Source organism: Battus philenor, unplaced genomic scaffold, assembly GCF_028537555.1.
Source record: "Battus philenor isolate CCGP_79_NKW_IND1 unplaced genomic scaffold, ilBatPhil1.0.hap1 SCAF_17, whole genome shotgun sequence".
Taxonomy (NCBI): Eukaryota; Metazoa; Arthropoda; class Insecta; order Lepidoptera; family Papilionidae; genus Battus; species Battus philenor.
This window is the reverse complement of record NW_027181679.1, coordinates 8,676,898-8,703,150: the sequence shown is the minus strand read 5'-3', so window position 1 is coordinate 8,703,150 and position 26,253 is coordinate 8,676,898. Positions and strand designations below refer to the sequence as shown.

The 26,253-nt window shown below is 33.9% G+C and overlaps 1 protein-coding gene across 2 annotated transcripts in view; it reads right to left on the bottom strand.

Annotated features, from left to right (window-relative positions):
• Positions 1 to 26,253, bottom strand: part of Pli (E3 ubiquitin-protein ligase pellino) — a 76,264-nt gene that overhangs the window by 38,001 nt on the left and 12,010 nt on the right. For both annotated transcript variants that reach the window (XM_068762985.1, XM_068762986.1), the window contains exons 2-3: positions 20,915 to 21,019; positions 4,402 to 4,633 (exon numbers count right to left, since the gene is read on the bottom strand). In XM_068762985.1, the coding sequence (XP_068619086.1) occupies positions 4,402 to 4,633; positions 20,915 to 21,019 (337 nt within the window). The remainder of the gene's footprint in view (positions 1 to 4,401; positions 4,634 to 20,914; positions 21,020 to 26,253) is intronic.

The window sequence follows — 26,253 nt, the reverse complement described above, 5'->3', positions numbered from 1 at the left end:
ATGATCTATCGTGTAACACAGTCATAACGCCGTCCACTACTAGACATAGATAGCCTCCCCTAGATTTAAAATAGAACCGGATGGAAACGGCCTAGATCCAGCGTTTTCCGACGACTTTAACAAAGTGCCAATCCTTTCTTTCTTTCAGAACATTAAGGCCCTAGCAGCCCTCTGTTCTGAGCGACGTCAATAATTTAGACAAAACTGATATATCTCACTAATGCAGAAGAAGTGTATCGATTGAACATTGCATAACTTGTCGTGAGTAATTTGGTGCCACGCCAGGAGCGGAAGGCAGACCACGTGTCGTCACGTGAGGTACACTCTAGAGATGCAAATAGAATTTGTGAACTTGAATATAACAACAAGGGTCTATAGGTATCATTAACCTTGCCTAGTAATATATCTTTAATGTTTGAATTAATGAAAATATAGGTACTATAAAATATTCTTAAGACAGCACATTTATTCAAGAATTGTTCAAGTCAAGTTTTTTTGAGACCAGATCCAGTCAACGATAATCCAATAATACTAATATAATGGTAGCGTAAATTATTTTTAGAAAATTTATGAAATTTAACATACTAGGGAGATGAATTAATTAACAACCAGAAGCGAAGTTAGCCATAACAAATGAGTTTATTTAAAAACGGCGCTATGTTTTGTCACACTGTGATCTCGTTAGGAGCATGTTGAAAGAGTGGCGGTATATTTTTTGTGACCAATTATCCAGGGCAATTTATTGTTGTAATCATAAACTGATGAAACGTTCTTCCGATAATCATCACCATGTCAGCCGATTGACGCCCACTGCTGGGCATACACCTATCCCAGAGGTTGACAAATTGACCGGTCCTGACCTGCCCGCATCTAGCAACCTCCCGAGATCGTGACTATGTTGACAGTCCACCTATAGCCTTCTAGCGAGGATGTACCCACGCCGCATCTAACTGCTCGTCGCCATTCAAAAACTTTTCAGGCTCAACGAACTTCGAACATCAGTGACTTTGGTTCTCTTGCGGATATTCTTGTTTTAGATTTGATGTCGCAGCGCAGCTCCGAATATAGGTATTAAATTTTCATGGTTCAGAATTTTCAACAATTTAAAAAAAAAAAAAAACATGTTAACGATGGTCATCTTGATATAAGATACTTTTGATTAGCTTAATCATAATTAATAGCTAATAAGTAATAAATTACTGTCTTTCCTATAAAGTAATAACTTCCAAGCGAAGGTTTGAATCGAGTAACAAAAAACCAAGTTCATGTAAAACTGCAAAATTAACTTACTGAAAATTTATTTAATGTAAATAAAGTAGGAAATTCTATGTGATCAGAGAATTACGAATCAAGTCTAACGCGCAGTATTAAACTTTTAAAAATGACTGCGTTTTTAAAGGATCACAGAACTTAGCTCATTCAAGCTGCGATTTATCGTAAAGATAAATAATTAATGGCTTTGCTGAATGTCAAACGATTATTTTGCTCTTATACTTGTCTTAATTTTGATCTATAAAATTAAATATTAAACAAAAACATATATGACATACAAATGTTTTTGTTTTATATATGATATTATTAAATATGAACGTAAATAATTAACGTTACGTATAATAATTGTGTAAATTGCCGTGACTCTGTATAAATGGCACATGTACAATTCTCATGAGCTTACAGGTGTTAGAAAATTGGTTATATTTCTTCGAGTAGTAAGGTTTCACATATTTATATATAAATTTCCGGGTAATCAATTGTAAAACAGAAAGAATTCAGAAGACTTATTGAAAAAAAAAATACAGACACGCCGTCAATGTAAAGGGATGCCCCTATTTAGTTTGAAAAATACAAAACATTTAATCTCCATCACCTACTTAGAGAAAAAAGAGGAATTTGTCTGATGCGTGAAAGAATTGTTAATGTTTCTAACATGCACGACTAGTTAAAAAATTTTAGTTGATTAATAAATTCAATTTGTCTGTTATTTTATGCAGGCTGTAATTGGAGAAAGCATGTGACCAACGGACGTAATCCGAGGGTTGCGAGCGGATGTGGTTATCCCCAAATTAGCGTATATTATTAGTTAAATTTGCAACCAAAAACAACTAATTAAACATTGCTTTAAATATTAATTAACGAAATAGTGATAATAAACGTGAAAACTGAAATTCACAATTATAGACATATATGCAGGATAATTGGTAATAGGTGTGACGTCACAGCTTTAAAGAGGTGAATTTATAGCTCATCTGTAAACAAGGCTTTTTCAACTATTTTCAATCAACCGATAGTTAGTTCAAAACAACAAGTTAACATAAAATTTTCGTATACGTAGCTAAACAGGGTCAAAGAAGCTCATGAAATGTTAAATTTAGTGTATGGTGATAATGTGATAAGTTTGAAGACTGTTTACAAGTGGTGATTCAAAACCGAGATTGAATTGGATGGGGATGAACAAAGTTCGGGGCGATCCTCGACTTCAAAATCCGAAGAAAACATGCAAAGAATAGAAAAATCGATTAAAAAGGCTATTAACGATTCGAGTACTTAATTGAGGAACTAAATATGTCTTATGGATCCATGGAAAGCATTTTAACCGATAATTTGCAAATGTTAAGAGTCAGTACGAAATTCGTTCTCAGACTTGAGTGACGAGCAGAAGGAAACCATAGTGCCAATTTACATATAACTAAAGGGTTGTCTTAAGGCAGATCCTGATTTCATGGTCAAAATCATAACTGGAGATGAAAATTGGGTATGTGGCTATAGCGCAGAAACAAAAATACAGAGTTCCCAATCGAAGAAGAGTGTTTCTCCTTGCCCTAAGAAGACACCTCAGGCAAAGAAAAACGAAAGATAATTGCTCATTTGATTCATGATTTCTTTGATAGCGAGGGCATAGAACGATAAGAATTCGTTCAAAGGGAATAACTGTAAGCTTAAAAGGCTTACTACAACGTTTACGGGATGATGTACGGAGAGACCCGGAAATAGGCTCAACGGTTCCTCATTCCTTCTTCCATCACGACAATACACCGTGTCACACATCGCTACTGATTTGCGAATTTTTGGTAAAAAAAATAGGACTGTCTGTCCACATTCGTTTAGCACCATACGATTTCATGCTCTTGTCAAAAATGAAAACCGTGCTTTAAGGAAACCGTTATGATATAATTCCCGACATTAAAAGATACGACAGAGCAGCCGGAAGGCGTTCCGAAAGAAGCATTGGAGAAGTGCCTCCAATCGTGGAATCATCATTGGGATAAGTGCATCAACAGCCAAGGAGAGTACTTTGAAGGAGATTAATTTAAATTTGATATCAAGATAATACTTTACTCACAATAAAATTAGGCACCGTATTTTTTATAACTCGTATATAAATATATATAGTAGTACATACACGGCAGTCACAGATAATAAACAATAATTGATGAACTAGTGATCCGAATTTCAATAACTGTTTTTTTACTACATTATTATTACGTTATAATTTTTCCTAAAAATATTGAATTTAGGATAGAACCATACAATAATGCACACCAAATGAGCATTCACATTTAAAAAATCATCATATTAAACAATTTAGTATCACTAACAGGAATAAACTTTAATTTATACTTAAAACTTTTAATTTTCGTGCCATCAGAGAGTGGGAGCCTATAGTATTTCAATATTTCAATGGAACGTAAGCAATAAACATTTTTAATTACCCCATTATATTAACGGTACTTATTCACATCGTCCTACATAGTCGTATATTTCAAGGGACATGATTAAATAAGCTGATATAACATTTTCGTGAATTTAAAACTGATGATATGTAGACTAACATTTTTTAATTTGAAGATTAATTGTGGTTGGTAATGAGATGATAAGTCATTCAACGCACGTATTTATGTACATGTCTGACCGCTGCAATATTAAGCAATACTCAATACTCATATACGTGTTAATATTTGCCCCAGAATCTAGGAGTAGCTAATTGACAACATATTGTCAAATTCGGAGAATTCGTATGTATCTATCCAATCAAACGATTACCACAATCAATACTTAATCTACATAATGTACAGATGTCGATAAAACTTCGAACATACAGTCTAATAACAAAAACTTTGTTACTTATAAAAACAGCATATTCAAATTCATAGTCGTGTGTAACATGTTAGTACAGTACAAAAAAATACATATTTGTAAAAAGGAATATTCTTTTTGCCAAGTAGAAATCATGTAGTGACTTTACAAAATGCCATCCGCTAGGGGGTTGATTTAAAGGAGTTAATTAAGTTCACGAAGCCGGCGGAGGACTACAAGTTGATAATAAAGTTTCGCTCGCTGTGAAACAAATCCGCAAACCAAAAGCGTAAGTAAAGTATTCTAGTCATCAGTTTTTGCACCAACCTGAAACATATCGGTGTCGGGGTCCTCGGTGTATTCGACGATAACTGCTTGGCTGCGGCTGAGCGTATAGGAGATGGAATGCTGGCTTGCATCGAGAATAGCCTTACTGCTGTGCGGAGTCTTCACGACGTAGTGCTTGGAACGACGCACGCCGTTTGCGGCAGGCCGCCGGTACAGTACAAATTTGCTCCGACGCCGGCCTCGCTCTCCGGCTGGCAGATAACCATTATACCTGAAATAATGATTATTTTAAGACTTCGTATCTATTTCACCTGTGTCAATAATTACGAAAGTGCATATGTACGGTACATATATCGGTACAATAAACATCATTTAGTTATGGCATAAAAATGTTACGCATCCTCGACCCGTTTAAGCGTAGACAAAGAGCTATCTTCGACAAACTTTGGTCCTAGGCAAAGTAGATGAAAAAAGACCACGTGGGCTATTTTGATCAAGTCAAATCAATAACTGGACTCCACTGCTACTATCCTAAGGGAGGCAAAGGATAGTATAGTACGTAGCTGGTAATGAATTCCGTACAGATGTTTCAAGACGGACACGACCTTCAGAAATGAAGAAACGAAAGATAAAGAAGATATGGATATATACTAAGGGATACAAAACGTCGAAAACGCGTGATACAAATGTTATACACACCAAATTTAATCATAGCAGCTATTCAGTTTTTTTTTCTTAGTAATAAAAATAAACACTTTTAACTTTGTCGTTGCTTTAGTCATTTATGCTGCTAAAAATGTTCAAACGTATTCCAATTAAAAAAGAAGAAATTTATTATAATTATTATAATTTCATTAAAAGCAAGTATACATCATGCAGGTTTTTGCGCAGAATTTTCTTTCCTTTCCTTCATAAAGGTTGAGTTGCAAAGTAGGTCACGACACGTAAGTAAGATTACGTTACTTGTATACTGACGTCGAGTGCTGGATTCACATACACAGCTCTTGGATTTGATACGTACGGAGGGCTTTCGTTTATGTAAGTGTACAATCTGATAAAATGCAATTTTAGTTAAGTAATAAAAACTACATTTAATGAAAATATTTTTTTAAAATATCAGTGGGTAAAAAAAAATTTGCTTCATATTCTTTATTGTGCATATACAAAGACACTTTATTGTGCATTAGACAGAAAAACGTAGTATTATAATAACATAAAAATGTACAATTTGCAGTCTTATCATTCGAGGCAATTTCTCACAGAAAACCATTGTATCGAGGCAGAAGGACAAATAACGTATAATTGACTTTTACGTTAGAATATTCTGGAAAAGACAAATAGATGTAACTAGATTTTTGGGAATACAACGTTACAAATTATTTACTCCAATTTGCTCGAGAAATTTCCAAATTCTCGCTGATTCGTCATATCCAAGGGACTTATGATTTTGTCGTCGTTCCCAATTTGCGTCATGAGGGTGGGCACTTGCATCTGGATGTTGAAGCAGCTTTTTTACCTTCAATATTACTGTTACAAGCTTCATCATCGTCATTTCAGCCGTGGATCGTCCACTAGGTAATATAGACTTCCTAAGTAGGTTTTCAATAGGACCGATTGGAGACAGCCTGCATCCAGCAACTTTAGAAGACCATAACAAGTTCGTCAGTCCACTTTGTGGGTGGACGTCCAATGCCGCGCTTGCCGGTCCGTGGTCTTTATTCCAGAACTTAAGTTCTCAGCGGCTATCTGTTCTGCGCGCTACGTAGCGTGCCGCCACTTTAACTTACCAATCCACCAGGGTATGTCGGTTACTTTCGTTTGTCTAAGGATCTCCTCGTATCTGATTCGATCTCGTTGTAAAATCCCGAGCATAGTTGTCTCCGTGTTAAAGAGCGCAAGTTGGTGTTGGTGTTTGATAATCGTGTTACACTATACTTCAAAATTTTACCGTCCTCTGTGGCAATCCACACACAAAAAATGACAGAACAATTGTATAATAGCTCATTAGTCAGCAAAAAGTGTTAAAAACCATTACGCCTATTTCCAACCAACCTTTATAAAATGAATATTCTAAATATGTATGTTATATTAATTTATTTTTCCTATTGGAATGCGAAAGGCCCAGAACTTCTACGGGCAAAGTCTGCAGAGACAATAGATAAACAATAATTTATTTTAATATGGAGTCATCGTAATCATAATTTTGAAAAAGCAGTTTTTTACTATATTGTTGTTACGCAGGTTTTTACTTCTGAAAATATTGATTTTTGGGATAGGGTACCGTATATTAATTTACAGTAAATGAGCTATACATACACCTGTTTAAAACTTCTACACTTATGACCAACACATATGTACAGAGAAAAAGTCATTTTTGTAATTTAAATTGATAGCAATGCAAGCGTTAATAGCCGGTATTCAGTGCGACGCGTCACTGAATAGCAGAAGTACGCACAGGACGCGCGCTGCGCATTATAACATCCTCGCGGTCCTTTGTGCACTCCATTATTCCATTACGATTATTAACGATTGCCAGTTGTGCTTCAGATTAACACCCATATGCTGAAATATGAGAAGTTAGCGTGTGCAATATTAAAAATTATTATTTACTTCAATTGATTTTTTTACTAACATTAAACGATATTAAAAAGGTTTTTGTGCGAAACAAAAAATTTTGCATGACGGGCTCAAAAAAAAAATTCACACTATTTACTCGAACCTTTACATTAATCGACACATGTAATATAGACGAGCTATTGTTAGAGTTATGTCGGTGACCTTGATTCGTCTGCGAAATCGGATCAAAAATGAAGATATGCTCGATGGAAAATCATTAAACTGAAAGTGCATTGCACTCTCCAACAGATCAAGCGCTGTTTCTCACTACCAAGGTATCAAGATAAGTGATATCAATTTATTTTTATTTGTCTAGATAGGCTGACCAGGTCTGTATCTTTACGACGTCTGTTTTTGCTGCTAAACATATGTCCGAGAATTCTAATCAGTCAAAGTATTTATCTCTCCGAGCCCAAATACGATGCAGCTTTCTTATTTTCAAACCTCGGGCTCGTCGAAAATTGTAGCTAATAATATCGTCGCTTGAGAAAAATAATAAAAATATAAGGTACGACATATAATAATTAAATAGCAATACTCTGCACATATTATGTATTAATAAAAAAGTAGAGAGTAAATGTAGCACGCATTTCTATGTATTTTTTATATTTAATATCATTTTGTGTTAAACAGTTTTTCATTTATTATAATGATAAAGGATGATAAGGAGGATAGAGACAATAAAGAAGATGTTCCAATACAGTTACACGTATTAATAATAGATGTTATCACTACATTAACCTTGTACCTACCCGCCAGAAGACGCAGTTTTAAAACTATGCAGGTCTAAACCATGCGTTAAACGTTTAATATTCAAGTCATTATAAACCAATAAAGACAAGTATACGTGATCAATTTACATACAATGCGCCGATAACAAGCCAGTGTCTTTTTTTTTTAATTAACTAAAAACTGACTACGTCGTTACAAGAGACTATGAGAAAGGTTAAACTTCCGTGAGAATAACCACTGAGCAATGGTATAGTAATGTGATGTAATAAAACTACTTGATATAATACACCGTGTGCTTGAAAACTTCAACGAGGCAATAACATAATGTTGCCAAAACAAAGCTTTTTATATTTTCAAGGTTAACAGAAGCTGTGTAAATTTAAGATTCGTTGCGGATGCCAGATTCAAGGTACTTTCATTTTTAAATAAAACAACATTCGTCGGATTCAATTTGGCGTGTTTATCAACTGACGTACTACCGACATATAGGTTTGAATTTATATTGTATGTTAGTAGTTATGTTAGAGGTAGACTACATATAAATTTTCCAAAGTACTTAATTTTTGTAGATATATATTTAATGTCACCCTCTCTCTCAAAATCATGTTAACGTGAAGTGAACCGTCGCACTATTTAAAGCAGTTTAACCGAGCAATTCACGTCATAACTGTGCATTACTGCAACAATGCGCAAGAAATTGAACAATATAAGGAGGATGCATGGGAAGCTTTGCAAGTGCAACCTTTGTCTGTTATTGTATAACGTGACGTAACGTGTTGCGGCTTGTGCAAACAGTTTTTCTAGCAATCATACTTGTTTACTATATATTGAATGAAGAGTATATGCTCTATCCGTATCGGATGGCCTTGAGTCGGACTGCTATACGGGTTTTATCGACGTGTGAAATCCAAACCGAGGTCCCCCTCGGAGGCTCTTGAGGGATAGTCATTTCATGGAGCGAGTCCTGGAACTTCCATATCTATTTATAATGCCCATGATGATGCCTTCGTCTTAGTAGACATTTGTCGTAATTTTCATGGATCGCGAGAGAGTGCCCACCAGTCCCCTCTACTTTCGTCCTGAGAGGTTGCGTAGCGTATTGTGTCGATTGATAGTGAGTGGCAATTGCTGATTGTTTGATGGGGAATAGGCTTAGGCCCGCAATTTGACTGGGGCTCGGCAGAAGCTCTATATAGAGTTTTTAGGACCACTGTACATTGCCTCACACGCCTACGGAATCGGCAAATGCCACTAGGGCAATGTAAGGCCAGACCAAAATAAAATATAACGTGTCTTGAAACCGTCATTTTTTTTAAGCGGTTAGATTTCTGACCACGTGCATAATCCAGGTAAATTATTTCACCAACGTGGGTATACACGATCGTAGCGCAAATAAATTGTAGGAAGCCGTTTCACCAGTAGTGCGAGATACTTTACATGAATGAAAATTAAAAGAATAGACCGTACATACAGGTCACTGTTATGTCTTATATTTAATTAAATAATCTAATACTGTGTTGCCGTTTATTACTAATAAGATAAGGCACATTTGCAAAAGATGATTCAAAAAGTGCACACTGTTTAAATCATCGCGTTCCTTTTATTTCTTCCTTCATAAATAAATAAAGGGATGTTTGTACAATAATATTTACTTACAAAATTCTCAAATTATTGATGTTTGTTTGTTTTTTCTCTACAAATTATGTTTTTTTGTTACTGTGGTTGGCTGTCACCAAAGTTACAATTGTTCTTATATTTATGTGATTTATATTTGCACCTATCATTCTAAATTTTATTGGCGATCCAAAATAAATTAATGACAAATGAAATTTAATTAAATAGCTACTAAGCGAACAACTCTATAACCCAAAAAATAAACTAGTACAAAATTTACAAAATAAAACATTTTTTGTGCTTCAATGGTTATTATAGTAATTAAGTGAAGCAATATTAACAAAATAACTTTCTAATATATTATAAAATTGAACCTTATTGCTTTAAGAAATACGAAATAATTCTTTCTTCTATAGAAACTGCAAATTTTTTTTTTGTTAATCGTAAAAGCAAGGACTGCCGTTCTTTATTTATAATTTTACAATGTCATAGAACTGTGAACATCGAGTGTAAGATATCTTTGCATCACTACGTGTGTTCTATTGTTTTCGCAGTCTACGTTTAGGTGAGCTATTTGATAAATATTGGAAAGGTATAAGATTACATGTATAAGTATTATAAGGATATATCGGATAAAGCATTATGCATAATAACGTTGACTATACAAGGAGAGTGAAATTTAAAAAAATATCGAAAGACGAATGTACAATGAATGCGACGACCGTTTTCTATTCCGCAATACGCCGGCATGAAATCCCCGTTTGGTTACAAATTTTTACTATTTGTGACTACCTGTTATTTTATAAAACATACGACAATTTTATTATTGTAACTGTAAATACTTTTAAGACGACACAGAATAAACATTATCCGCGCGGTTCAAAAGTTGTAATACATTTTGTCCGTGGACCAATGTACATAAACATGTACTAAACTAGCTTCATATTATAAAATAAAGTGGACCTGAAGTCAGAACCGATGGAAATATCAACTTCAATGTTGAAACTTGACCATCTTATTTTGAATCAAACTACATCAAAATCAATATTTAATTAACATTACTATTTTTAAACATATTTTGTTTTGTAAATAAGAAACATAGCTAAAAATAAAGTAAATAAGATTGATGTTTTACCCATTAAATCAATGAATTAAAAGAAATATACGTATTTATTACGTTAGCACAAGCTACGAGAAGGTCGGAAGAACGCCAGAAGCTTGTCGTCAAATGCTAGCGGCAGATGAGTTTGGCTAAGATCCAAAGGTCGAAGTATACTGCTGAGTCCGCGCCAATGCTTTAACTCCCCTTTTATGAGAGATTTTTTTTAAATAAATAAAACATGAATTTTACAACATTATCAAACCCAGAGCTATTATAGAATCGATAAATCCCTACCAATATTACGCATAACAGTATGTAATTGTTTTGTTAACTGCGCAAATAAAACTGCAAAATACTCGTATGATATCGGTAACCAAACAAGATACTGTTTACGCATCTTCTATATACCTAATAAGAGATTTCCACCTATGTACTCACTCAACGCGATATCTATGGAACTATGAGTCTCAGATACTTGAAATTTAACTGAAACATTCCGTCTGCCGAGTAGAGGTCAGCTAAGAACGAACATTACAAAATTCCTTCATAAGTTCATAAAAAAATGCATATTTGCAAACATATAGCTCTTATATAAAACCTAACCAGAATATTATAATGGCATGTTAAAAACACTAAAAGTAGTTTTTCATGGAATTACACCCAAGAAAGATTGCGCGGATCACGCGAAGCGGGCGAGGGACAGTTAGTATTTTATAAGGCTGTCTGGATATGTACGTACATCCATCAATTATACCTGGAAAAGTATATTTAATAATTAAGTAATATTTTTTTCATATTCCATTTTAGTGATATAAGTAATGTTTTTTATAATTGTATATGCACGTGTCACTGTAGTGTGAAATAAATGTTTAAGTATCTATTCATGTACCATAATACGATGTATATTGCTACCACCAAATATAAATATTACTAGATTTGTAGGTTCCGGTGTGCAGTTTAAAAGGCCTCGACCTGAAGGTCATTCAATAATGAGACATAGCATGTAACGTAACAAGATTATGATTAGAAACGGCATTTGTAACATTGTGTTTTAGTCAGTATAAAAAAATCTAGTTGAAACGAGTCCCCAACATCATCAGGTGATCCACCATGTACTAAAACCCTTCTTCTTGCAGATGAAATATAACGTTGTTACCGTTATATGAAGTAGCAATATTTAATTACAAATATTTTGTAATGTTTAAAAATTTAATAAGCAATAGCTGTTAATGGATCAGTCTATAAGAGCGGGTGGCTGTAGGTAAACTAACGGGATTACTGAATCATTACGACGTTAACTAAAGGTCAGTCTGAGCTTAACATTCTTTAGATCACTTGTTTGCAGCGCTTCATAACAATAAGTTACTTCCAATTGTATTTATTAACTGCACTAAGACTCGAAAGTATCTTTACCGATAGCTAATAATAACTATTTGAATTTTTTGATTAATTATTAATAACAAAATTGCACTTAAACGAAAAAATGTCGGTTGAGAGGAATGTTGCGCCACTTGGTAAGCTGATGACGTGGCTAATGTTCTCAGGAGTACGATGATTCAGAAAATCATCAGACTGGTCCTGACATGCTTGTACAGAAATGGTCACAAAAAAGCCGCGAACGCGCAAAACTTTGAATGACGTATGCTTTTTTCGACGCTTATGTTCATGTGCTATAAACACTGCCATAAAGCTACGTGCTATTTAGTCATAAAAATCATATTGCTATAACGTTTAAATTTAATAACAAAAAAAAATTAAAAATAGCGGGGTAATGCTTACGAACGTTCTATCAGCACTAAAACTCATTGACACAACTAAAACCATTTGCTGTTTAAATTTTAAAATATCTTTTTTTAGATAGGTAGGCCACGCACTTTGAAAACGTCCATTATTTTACACATTGTAAAAAGGACAGTGTTGTCAATCCTTGAGTAAGCGCTACCACCGTGTCGGAATGCTGATTACTGAAAAGAGCTGGTAACTCAACAGTTGCATTTTACAATTAAATTTAACAATGTTCCATATATAAATTATATCAATCTCCCAAATGAGTTATCCAACTCAAGTTTCACATATTTCGTTCAAGTAGAAACTCTTGAATGCTATAATAAAATTATGTTTTAATTATATACCTTTAATTTTAAATTTTAAACTAGGGAAAGAATTGTGTAAGAAATCTTGTCGAACTTTATTATGTATGCGCAAACTAAGACTTGTAAAGGATTTTCTAACTTATTAAAGACGAAATGTAGCTTTCATTTCAAAAGTTGTATAAGTTGATCAAAAACTTAACAAACTTATATAAATACTCTGTAATTCATAAGTTTTTTGTGTGAATAAAATGAATAAAAAGACATTTTCTAAAATCAAGCGGCGAGCAACTTACAGCTCACCTCCCAGGGAAAATTGTCCAAGACCCGATATAGGTATATGCACTTAGCGTTTTAATTCAATTACTACGAACTACGGAGCGACAATATTGCTTACCTAACTAATCTTCGCGCATTATTTTTATTTATCCTATGTAAATAACTTGCTACTTCAGAATTACTTCACGTTACTTATCAGTGTTTCATATGAAGTTATTATAAACAACTGTAGCCTTTTTAAATTGTGCATATAATACGATAGCATTTATTTCTATTTTATTATGATCATGTGTGAAATATTAATATTTAACTGTGAATAAAAGAATGTGAGTCATTGTGGAGATCTTTTGGGAGGCCTTTGCCTTGCAATGGGCCGTCTATTGGCTGACATGATTATGATGATGAAAAAATAAATAAATTCATTTATCGGAGATTTAAATTATATCGTTCGATCAATAGCAAATATGCTTACGAGAAACTAGACAATAACAGCTGTATGTATTGGAGAGTTAACTGCGGAACGGATACGGAACCATAAAACTTGGAGTCTTAAAATTTGGTAGAAAAATTCGTTTCGCTGAGTAGAAGCCAGCTAAGAAAGGATTTTACGATGTCCCCACCCGCACTGGAGTAAAACAACCCGTACATTAAAATCGCGAAACTGGCGCGGAACAGTGAATATTATATAAGTGAATTTTAATCAATTGTTTTAATGGGACAAGTTTTTTAATGGGGGCCATTATTTTTACATAGCCATCATCAACATCTTTATATTTATTGTTTACTATTTTATTTACAATATTACTGCCTCAGTCATATATATTGTATAAGAATGATCATTTTGACAACGTAAATGTTATTTTTAATTTTGTATAATAAACGTACTTTGTATAATAAGTATACTAATATCTTCTAATACTCGTCGCCTTACCTCTTGCCTTTGCACCGTAAGAGGTATCATTAGTATATTTGTTCTATTGTTTTGTATAATCCTACAGGTTTAGAAAGCTGGTATAGTAAGATTCTCGTGCACTCAATACAATCCTAATATAAGCTACTTATAATAAAAGATAATACTAGTTTCAATTTAGTATTAATTCTCAGAATACATACTAGACAAACGAGTACATTGAAAAACACACTACGCATGATATCACTTTTAACATTACCTTTGCAAAGACTAATATAGTCCTCATTCAAAACTTACAAGTAAATAACTTTATAAACTTAATCATAGAGTTTAACGGAATTAAAATGATTTGGTTTTGTAAGTCATTAACATCGATTATTCGTAGCAATTTTAGTAGAGAGAGTAGAGTTATTATTTCACAATGCATGCATGTAACCAGACTCACTGCTGCAAGTTACTACTTGTATCATATATTGGTCACACCTACGTTTTAAGGCACTAACATTAAAATATTTGTTCGTTTAACCTAACGCTGCCCACCCGAGTTGGATTCGACGATTGACCTCTTTCTTAAAGTTAAACTTACAGGGTCAGACTGTCCACAAAGTGGAGACGACCTTGTTAATGTCGTCGGAAGACGCTGGATGCAGCCCGCTTTCATCCTGTCTTACTGAACATCTGCGGGGTAGATCTATCGAACAGTGAATATCCTAAGGATGTAATAATGATTATATAATTAGATTATAGCAGCTGATCGAGCCGAGTCACAACACAAGAGCTCGTCTCTTCCCGCCTTCCGCCACGACAACTATTTAGCGACGCGCATGAATAGATACAAAAAGTGCCTTTCCAGGAGCCTAAGCCTTTGCGCCCAATCACTTCAGCGTTAGCCCAAGCGACATTAGAGATCGATAGCCTCCCAACGCGGTGAAACAAACGAGTGCTTTCTAGCGCGCTGTAAGTCGACTCTAAGCGCCTTCAGTGCTTTATTCCATCTCAAATATGTTATAACTCTAAATGCCAATAGCTATTGTCAATTATAAAAAAAAACAAAGAGTACATAGAATTTATAGAAATGCGTTCTCGTAATGCACACCTCGTACCCTTTCTTAAATGCTAGTTATCAAGACCGGCTTGACTTAATGCTACAACAAAACTGCGGAAATAATCACATTAACAACACGAAATTAGTTCAAGCCTCTTAAGGAACAAGGTTGCCCGGGACTTTTCTCGAAAACATAGTGCAATAGCGTTTATAAATAAATATAATTAATTTCTGTTGGAATAAAAAATGTTCCCGGCCACTCTTAGTAGCTTTTCAGACAGAGGCACCGCCGTTTAATTGCTGCAACTGGGGCGGAACTGGGTCATTGGACATAGAAGTGTAACAAATCTATTTATAAATTTTCAAGCTGGCATTCAGCAATTAAGATTTCTTAATCCCGTATTCTTTACAAAATAAGCGCAGTTTTACATTTTCTCTTTCGCAAACAAATAGAACGTCTCTTTTATTTATAAGTACTTCCATTTTTTTATGTTGAATTTAAAGTTAGAAAAAATTCCAGACGATAATCCTGGCCGCGCGAATGATTATACATTTAACAAAAGACTAAAACGAAATCACTATCTTTGGTACATTACATACCAGATATTATATGTGTAATAAAATAACAGACTACTTTACAAAATTAATTACGCTCCATTATACTCTTCTTACCGATAACAAACAAATACATTTAATATTTATTTATTTTACAACTTTCAAAGGTACGACAATCGAAAAACACGAACGTTGTTTTATATTATTCTCCACAGAAACGCCAAAACAAACTTATCATCAGTTTTATCACATAATAAAGGATATATTGAAAAATTATAATATAATAACATAATAAGTAAGGAGTAATTATAACATAATAACTCCGAATTAGGAGAAAATAATTATCAAGAGCAATAATTAAAATTTTACAAAATATCACCAAGTAATTTAATAAAGCTCCCTCAGTTGCCCTCGCTCGCGGAATTTCCTTTAATACGTTTTTAGCTGACCTTCTTGGCGAAAGGAATATTTCTAGTACTAAATTTCAAATCCTTAAGCCTTACGGTTCCAGAGATATCGTGATGAGTCGTCAGTACATACATAGATATCTTTTATACATAGATTGATTATTGATTTCGCTTTAGGTTCTATTACATCATGTTCTATTGTTTTAACACTTTTAAGATATCTTGTTCAACTACCGTAGCTGTATGTTTGGCATTTTTCAAGTAATAATCCCTTAATTTTACAAACCTAAAACAAAAACTGCTAAAATAACAAATTAAAAAAATATATGAAACGACAAAAGTTCAGGTTGGCGAAAAGTGGTATAATTATAACAAAAGAAAAATATTATATGACGAAACTAATTAAAATGTAAATGTATACAAAAACACAGTAGCATTTAGATAAATCTCGATCATGACCTTTACCGATGAGACCGGTTACAGAATAAATGCATTTTAAACAAAACATAAGAACGTTTCACAGTCTAACTTTCAATCACTTCAATAACAGGCGAACTCAACTTCCTTCACCGTAGCAACACGGGTAACATTTCAACTGGTACTTATAATAATGACATGACTCGAGTGTAATTTTGTCATGAAATAATAATAATATTTAACGAACATAAGACATATAGCGGTTAACAATTGTTTAAAATTTGTTTAAAATGTATGTATAATTTTTGAACACTGGCATTTTAGATCCTTCTTTTGCATGAACAAAAACTACTGTATTTTTTTGTTGTAATGGCAAAATGCTGTTTGCCTTGACCGCGTCACCGGGTTTAAGGTGGAGCTAGATGCGAAAAGGATCAGATGGCTTAAGCCTAAACCTTTATACAGCTAGATTGCTACTTCGAGAATTTCGGCTCGGGGCGTTATATTCATGATGTCTGATAGACGCCCAGAGCGACTTCCCGAGACCATGATGATGTCATCACACCACCTAGTGGAGGGGCCTACCGCCACTCAAGAACCTTTCGACGACCCAACCGGCTATCGATTGCACGAGAGACGTGCGGGGAGGGGGGTGAGGGGCAGAAGTCTACAACTTCAGCCGAGCAACTCTTCGAGATACATCGGTGACCTCGGTTCTTCTGCAAATCTCATTTCTGCTGTCGATCATTTCATTCGTCTTCAGACTGCGGAATTTGGTATTTGGCATTATATTAATAATTTTTAATTATTATAGAAACTGGCTCTTACAAGATAGGTCTTTGAATTCGACTATCACTTGAAACGCATTTAGCATTCAAATTTAAGTGCGAACCGGCTCCATGGGTATGACATTTTTTTTTGGATTTTAAAATATATAATGTTTAAATACCTACATTATAAAGATCCTCCTATATTTTCAAACTCAAACATATGAAGGTATATGTCGTCGATGAAAATTTAAAATGTTTATAAATTCACAATTCACTTGAATAATACAATGGAACTCGTAACACGTATTTTGCGACCACACAACGGAGTCCACTTCGCTTACTGTACTTTCAAATACACGACGTTACACCTCGTAAACAAATGAACCTATATAATCATGAACCTATATAATAATTTGTATTAAAATAAAAATAGAGAAGTGCAAAACGAGAACGGTTCGTACAACGCGGCAAAGTTATCCTTACATATTTTCGTAAAACAATATTGAACATATTATGCTTATTCCATACAAACAACAAAGTAAATTAAAACAACTGATAAACAATTGACGGTAAAAGCCTAAAAGGCGTCTTAGAAAGAAATTAAACAAAAGATATCGTGTACCATCCGGCATTACAATTAAAATTAAGTATATTGAAATTGTTCGTACAAAATTACTAAATATTAACATAGTAAATCTATTAAACACTTTGAAATAAGTTTTTTTTTTTATTTTACAACTTTTGATAGTAAAAAGTCTGTTGTATATAAGCCAGGTATGTTTTTATACAGAATTTTTATAAAAAAGATATCTTCGATAACTATGTAGTGCTATAAAATGCGTTACTAACCAAATACACATCGATCAAAATAATATCCTCATAAATTTTCCTCGTTTTAACTAAACGACACGAGCCGGTAGTTCAACTGTTGACCTTAAATAACGGTCTACGGTCCAACAGTGATGATAACCAAGATTCACAGTTTACTGTTAACTAGGACAATCGTTAAAATCCGCAATAGAATAATCTGACAAAGCTATTTGCGTTAACCGTTAAATGATTCACAACAAAAACCATCTGATTATGCCTAACATCAACCGCTCTTTAATGCCTCTGGTGTCTTAAAATAAGCAAATGTATGTGTAATTGTAATTATATATTTGCGATGATAATTTTTATATCTTTTATTGGTCTTTATCTGATCTTTTAATATTGTCTAACATTTTGTGTAATGTGCTAAAACAATGTTTTAATCTAATTCACTCTACGAGAGAAACAGGATAGTGGTGTTTTCTTAAGCAATAAGTTTTACTGTAATCTGATGTTACGGAAGTAAAAATGGTATTAATTATTGTTTTTAATTTGTGTTCATGAATTCAGAAAGTGAACAATATTTACCGATGAGAATCATTGTTACTCTTAAATGCAAATAAATCAAGGAAATTCTAGGAACCTTGTAATAGTAGTTTGATAAGCTCCACATTACTCCTATTGCTTTTAGATGTAATGGATTACACTAACAAAGCCTTCAAATATATATTACAAATTTAATGTTTCGCAATCACTTAGATATAACCAACTTGATTTATTTTTAAATTTTATTTAAAAACATTTACGGTAATTTTTGCCACTAACTGTAAAACTATTATTGAGCAAAACATTTAGGTCTTGTTAAACAACTCGCTTAGACGTCAGATGTGATTCGACGACGTCTATTGGCAATGGTGTTAGTAATGGATTTACACGTGCCAACAAAATGCCGATCGATATTGATTTATATGTAAAATATATTACGACCGATAAACGCTTTGCGACCTTTGCTTATATAGCGTAACCATAAACATAAGGTACGTTTAAATGGTTTGCTATGTTTATTGTAAAAATTGAACGAGCAATCAAAAACGACTGCTTTTGCAATCTTACAAATGAAGAAAGAGAGAACATGGGAGAGGGAATATGTCCAAAATATTTTAATATTTTGGACATATACTCGGTACACATACTCATCATTTTGGCAATAACTATATCAGACGCAGAGAAAAGTCTCGCCTTTAATGGTTTAATTTGTGAATTGACAGTAAGGGCAGGAAAAGATTATGACTAACGTATGACCACTAGACTTCATTACATGAAGAATCGCTCCAAAAATAAAAACAAAATACTTTTTAAAGGTACTATAATTAGCTTAACTATTACACTAAAGAAAGAAAATGTAGACGTTAGCATCAAAAGGTCAAATTAGCAAAAAAAAAATAGTCAGCCCTACAAAAGGAGGAGATATTTTATTTTAGATAACGAAGGAACGGACTGTAGGAACGAGGCAAAAGATAGGGATACGTGGAATACGTTGAAAGCGGCCTACATCCAAAAAAGGATACAAAACAAAGAAAAAAATTACCAACAACTAATAATAAAGAAACCCTAAACAGCTCTAACATTTGAAATGAAAATTTTTAAGATTCGAAAATAAATATCTACCATTCATTCACTCAACTATGAAGCTAACGAGTGCACTAAATCTATTTATACCTTTTCCAACATTTTTTACGTAAAGACTCTTTAGAAGCTAATGTTGTATAAATACAGACGAGATTGTAATTAATCTGAATTATCAAAAAAAACAATTAAAAATGTTGCTGCAATAGCTTTCTTTATAAAATCTTACAAAAGCTACACAAGAGGGACAAAGGCGAGGTAGCTGTTGCGCTTGAAAATAAAAAGGCGCAGATATGAGAATCATAAATCGGACAAGAATGCGCAATATCGCATGCCTTTGTTCGCTATCGCTAACCCGGTTGCGTTAGCAACCTTGCACTCGTCCACTGACACTAAGCTTTATAAAAGAAAACTAATGAGTAGTAAAAATCGTTCTTGTATATATATAATATAATACAGATTGTCTATACGATATTATTATAACTTGTAAATACACTCAAACCGGTTGTGTGTTGATTATATAAAAAAAGAGCCGCATAAAAAAGCGAACCTTCTCGAATAGCTAAAATACAAAAAAATAAGTATTTTTATGCGATATATAGGCCTCTCTCATGTAGAAAATAACGTTTAATTTTCCCAAATAAGTAAGCATTGCTAAAACGTATAAACATTATCCCTCGTAGTCTGATTCTGGTTCGAGTTCATTTATTTTTTGCGGTAAATTGATTTAAAATCGCCTTCGTCACTAAGTTTTTGTGACGTCTGTTTTTTCACTATACGATTGTAATGTTTCGATAGTCGGATATACAAGGTAATATCTATTTTTGTACTAATAACTTCGCCAATTATGTTCCAATTTCATACAAATTTTCATATAGTGCACAATAAAATTTCACTAAAACAGGGTTCAGTATAAACTTTTATCACGAATATCTTGTCAGAAACACAAATGCAATTATTTAATTAAAGAGGGGCATTCGCATATCCGGAATGTCCGTATGGAAAGGTCCATTCACCGTTGACTCATTTGGTCAGGAAAATCCACAGTCAGTCATATGCAAGTGCAATAACGATCACATTAAAACATTTGGATAAGAAATTTTTACTCCACCTTCATGTGGCTAATTATAAATGTTACTGAAACACTTGTTATACCAGATATCGATTAGTCAATGCTTAATAGCACCCGTGATAAAGAATGAAAGATTTCTATTGTTGGTTTAACTAATAGTTTTAATACAGGCAAACTATTATTAGTGTTCCAACTATGGGCACAATTAGAAAAAAATATAATTAATAAATGTATAGGTATAATTTTCGCTAAATCGAATGGGTTGGACAATCTTGATTTGATTTTATTTCCCTACAGTTTCTACATTCAAGTATTAGATATAAAACGGCGGCTTGAGGTTAAGAAAATATGTATATATTAATGCTTCTTCATATAGATTAGCCTATAGATAAAATGGAAAAGGTGATCGCTATATACATATGGACTTTACCTAAAATTATTTATATGTTAATAAGCAAACAATAACTTTTAAAGAAAATCTCTACGATTGGTTTAAAATATACTTACCCAAGAATAACAAGTTCGCCGTATTTCACAAGCGGTTTAGGCTTCTGTTCGGAGCCGCTCTCACCGGCCTCCTCCAGTATCGGAGAATCCGCACTGTCCGCAGCACTGGAAATAAAGTTCAAGTTTAATAACAAGAATAGAACAGTATGGGACGGATAGATTGGCCATAAGGTGGATCGACGACATAATCTAATTTGCAGGAAGTCGCTGGATGCGTGTATCTTCGCTGGAGGCCCAAGCCTTGCAGTGGGCCTTAACATAAAATACCTCATATTGCGAGGTAAAAGGCATTGGTAAAGGTTTTTGAATCAATCATTTTAAGTGAATGAAGTACATACGAGTTATGCTCTAATCTTACTCCTCTAAAAAATTATAGATATAACCAATTGAGTTTTATTAAATATCAATAACAAACCATTTTCAATAAACCTTAGTTTGAAAAAAAAGATTCCTAATATGTATCGTTAAATTTAAACAGCAAAACGCGTTTCTACGCCGCGACAAATTTTTTTTAAAAGAGAACTACCTACTTCACAAGTACAAAAAACTTCATGCCTCAATTCAATGTGATAACTACGAAATAATAATATTTTATAGAACGTGATTTAATTTCAAAGGGCGCTTTAAACTCGCCAGTTCTAAATCGGACAAAGAAATCCGATGTAAAAAGATTAGGCCACGGACAATAAAACCACGGGTCATTTCACGGTAATCGCCTCCAGCCCACAATCACCCACGAACTTCCGGCTCGAGAGCCAATCTTTTGATATCTCCGGTCAAAACTCAACGTGAACCGGTCGCAGACAGCTGTGGGTCAAGATTACGGGTGTAAGTTGTAGGCAGCCGTCGGAACCGGTTCGAGGCCGATGCACCGACACTTACGTAAGCTGAATAAAACTGCGTAAAGAAGTTAGCGGAGCTGCATTATAATGCACAGAAAATATACACGTATTTTAAAAAGTATTAGGTAAACGAAAACAAAATTTCATCATAAAAGACAAAAATAAAAATGTAACTACCATAACAATATTCTAAAATTAAAAGTAAATCCAGTTAAATGTTACGCCGAATGGTTGACTTTTAACATTTCCTTAATCATTGGCTGACTGACAAAAAGTACGAAAATATTTTTGTTATTATGACACCGAACAAAAAAACACGTTACACGAACCAGAATATCTCGACCTTTTTAGTTATCATACACAACTATAATATTTAATATTACCTACACTCTTAAAATTTTAAAAAAAAAAACGTTGCTTAAATACATCAATTACAAGTTCATAAAAAATAACTTTATAACATATTATTGTAAATAAGAGTAAAAACTAGATTTTTATATTTTTTTTATTCCGATGGTTCCTAACGTGTAAAGCAAACTTAACGGGTAAATAGTAAGACTGATGGCAAGTAATATGGCACGCATGTATTATGGTGGTACTACACAGGATTATGCACTACAATACTACCGATTCATGATTGAACGAGAGAGCCGGAACGCGGCAAGGATATTCATTTATTTATGTTTATTCTACTTGTAATTACTGATACTGATCACAAGTGTCATGAGAAGAACGCCTAATTTTATAGAAACTAGAAGCGAATTGATCTTCTCTATAATAGCATCCGTTAACTTTAAACAGAGCGCTACGAGAGTTCCGCGCTATGATCTGAGCAGAACCAACAACTAATTCAGTCGGATTTTTGTGACCACTTTCATAAATATCTTTCATATAATTGTCATTTCATTTCGAAGCTTTATTTCCACTGAAAAAATTATGAAATAAAAAAAACTACGTTTCTTTGAAATATTTAGAGATATATTTAAGACGCTAACAGCAGCCGATTCTTTGTGGAACCACCTATCAAACAATACTAATAAAACGCTTACCATACAATACTGTCAACAATATTAATATTAAGGATGAGATACATATATATCTACCCTATATATAACCTTCGCATTTAGTAAATATAGAATAGAATTCTCCTATTTAGTGTTTCTATCATATTTGGACTGTTTTCAAAATTTTTTTAAAATATAAATTTATTTTTATTTTGACATCGAGTGCTAGAGAAGAACTGCTAGAACTTTATTTAACAACTAAAATAAAGATGCTATTGGATGCTACCCCGTGCGCCACAATTGGAGCAGTTTGTTTAGCGTGATATTGATCGCGGCGATAGCTTATCGCTCTTCCATAACTGCACTCCGACCACAAAGGGGGAAGTAGGTCACTTAAGCACTAAACACACAATGTACGCTGGTTATCTACTCGGCCTTTAAGTGGACATTGCCTGACACAAATTGCCTCACCTCGCTTTGTCACATCTGATCTAGAATTGCTTTAGTGGATGTTACGGAGACTGAACGCTTGCCTCTGCGGTGTGTTCATTATTATTAATAAATAATAGTTATAAGCGTAATAACACAAAAACATTCCAGTTACACAGAAAATGATAACACGCTTGTTCTATGAGAAATGATTCACAGTCGCGGGTAAAAAAAATAATTCATCACTCAACGGGAATAACTTTTTTACAGGTTTGCGAGAAATAATCGTGGCACACATAACGTAAAAATGTTTATACGTTACCCTGAATATTACATATTTAACTCATACAATTTAGTAACTCTGGTTTTGAGTTGTATGAAGAGAATGTAATAAACGTTTTTGTGTTTCACGTGTAACACAAAATAGCCCCAAGTAAACGACCGTGAATTCGGACATGGGGTCAAAGCCCGTTATCTCCGCAACATTTCTCACCGCGCTGCCTGGAGGGTCGACCTTTAGAAATGCCGTCTACGTCATTATCTTACTTATAATTGCCGACCACAGAACATTAGTGCAGCCCTAATGCAGCCCTAGGCCATTTAGTTATTACTTCAGTTTTAAATTTATATTATTTTTATTTGAATGAGGGTTTTGTTTATAACCCAAATAGTGGATAAACTATGTGCACTTTACTATTACTGACATGAATAACCTACCGTTATTTGCTTTTATCATCTAATAAGTAAATTAATTAGCCTTTACACGCTTATAAATTATCTCAAAAATCATACAATAAATAAAAAATACATTTCTGTTAAAATGTATTATAAAAATAATCTAGTGTGCATCATTGATGAGACATCTGAAACGAGTAAAATAATTTTGTGTGCTATTTATCAATAATATAAATTGTTTTTGAATTATGACATGATTAATGATATACGAGAACATATAATTCACATTTTCCCTAATGTATTGATAAATAAGAAGCGGTTTGATACTAAAAAATTAGTAAACGGAAAATCCAAACATTTTAATTTTTTTTCTTTATCATCATTTCCGAATACACGTCATAAAAATGGGAATTTTCAAGTCAACGCGCAAGTTTTGTGTTCTTCCCCGTCTAGCCAATGTCTAGGCGCTACAGTTAAATATTTCTAAACGAGATTACTTCACACGATGAACGTATAGATTTAACGAACTCGTTTTACCCGATCACAGTTCCGCGAATTACTACGGAAAGATGAATCATACGTTCGTAGTGATTGTTCGCGAGACAAGTTGCGATATAAGGCTACTCTGCATCCGGTCGACTGACGCCGCTGAGGTGGTGGGGTCGGAAGTTTACGCGGAATTACACCACGCGCGCGGAATTTTATTTGTAGGTTATTAACAAGCTCAATCGTTTCGGCATTCACACACATAATGACAAATAAAATGTGTTCTTTACGCACATCACAGTTAACGTTAATAAATAGTTAAGACTAACGAAAACCACACTACATAGTTAAGGTTGCGAGAAGTCACTGAATGCGGACAGCATAAACCGCAGCCTTGCTATGGGAATCTTTTCCTGATCAAAGATTTAAAACACTAAGTTTTACACAACACGTTACAAACTATGAACATGATAATAAATGTCAATTTTATAATTTCAAATTATACATTTTAATAAATAGTGTCTTAAAAATGTACACAAGTGTCGTTTTGCCTAAGGAACTGAAATGATACTGACTAGTTCGATGAAAGCTAATAAATCAGACGTAGAAGAGAATATTTGTCAAAGCAATTTTTTATTAATACTTTATTTTATTGTATGCTAATATTAAAGGATATGAGTAAGGTTAAAAAAGTCATCGTGGAATTATTAAGGTAGGCCTATTCTTTGCATTGGGCTTCTATCAGTCGACATGATATGACGACACTAAGGTTTTTACGAGTAACGCAACATAAATTAACCTATAGACTACAATAGCGTATATCTTTTAAGTAGGTCTATAAGAATAACAGTTATACGCAATGTACACAAGTTGCGATTGTACAATGTGTAAGATTACACAACGTTTACACGACTTAATTATAAATTCGGCGAACAACAATACAAATGAGAACATAATAGTGCATGCTGTCCCTTGCTCACTTTCGCCGGTCACACGGTCACGATGTAAGCTCACGCACCTCTCGGCTGCGCGGTCACTTTCTACAGCCACTCTATTTTCAACAAATGACCGTACTCATTTTTTACATCGTAAAGCGCAGACAATCTGGGCGTTCCTTTCATATTTAACATTCAGCGTTGAATGCCGAGTGAAAAATTATTAAATATTAATTCATAGAGTATTTCGATATAGGCCACGCGGCTCGCTGATGATCAATTTTTCCATTCTGACCCGCGTATAAGTTTCATCGGAAACGTTTCCCACAAGCGACATGTTACAACTATGTGGAAGTGAGCCACGTGACCCAATTGGACAGCGTGATTTCTAAATTTAATAAAATCTGAGATTTTATGCCTATCGCTATTTGGCTAAAACTAGACGGCAAATCCACTGATCTTCATTTCAAGTATAAATAACTCCATTAATATACTTTAGACTGTAATAATTCCATAAAAATTATTTAAATTAAATTAAAAACCACGGAACCACGTCAAGGCTCGTCGATTTTTGTTGTCACTGAGAAAAACTATTGGTCCGTTACCATATATAGCTTGGGTGAAAATTTGAGGTGAGCGATAGCGCTTGGCCTAAAATTTCTCTACTTTACGTTTAACCCATTACTTAACTTATTTCTTACAAGGGATTAGAAGGCCGCGGAGTTCTTAGATCCCTTCATATACTGCCCTAGTCAGTCAGTCAGTCAACAAGAGCTCGTCGCGTGCGAATCTTAGCTTGAACTGTCACTCAAAACTCGTTTAGAATACTTAGTTGCCTCAGAGCATCGAACCTTCTCGATCGGTTGCCCTTATCAGATTATCGGAATGTATACATGAAGGCATATATATTTTAAGATTATCACAATTATAACTTTTGAAATAAATCTAGAAGAACTGGTGGAAGAAAC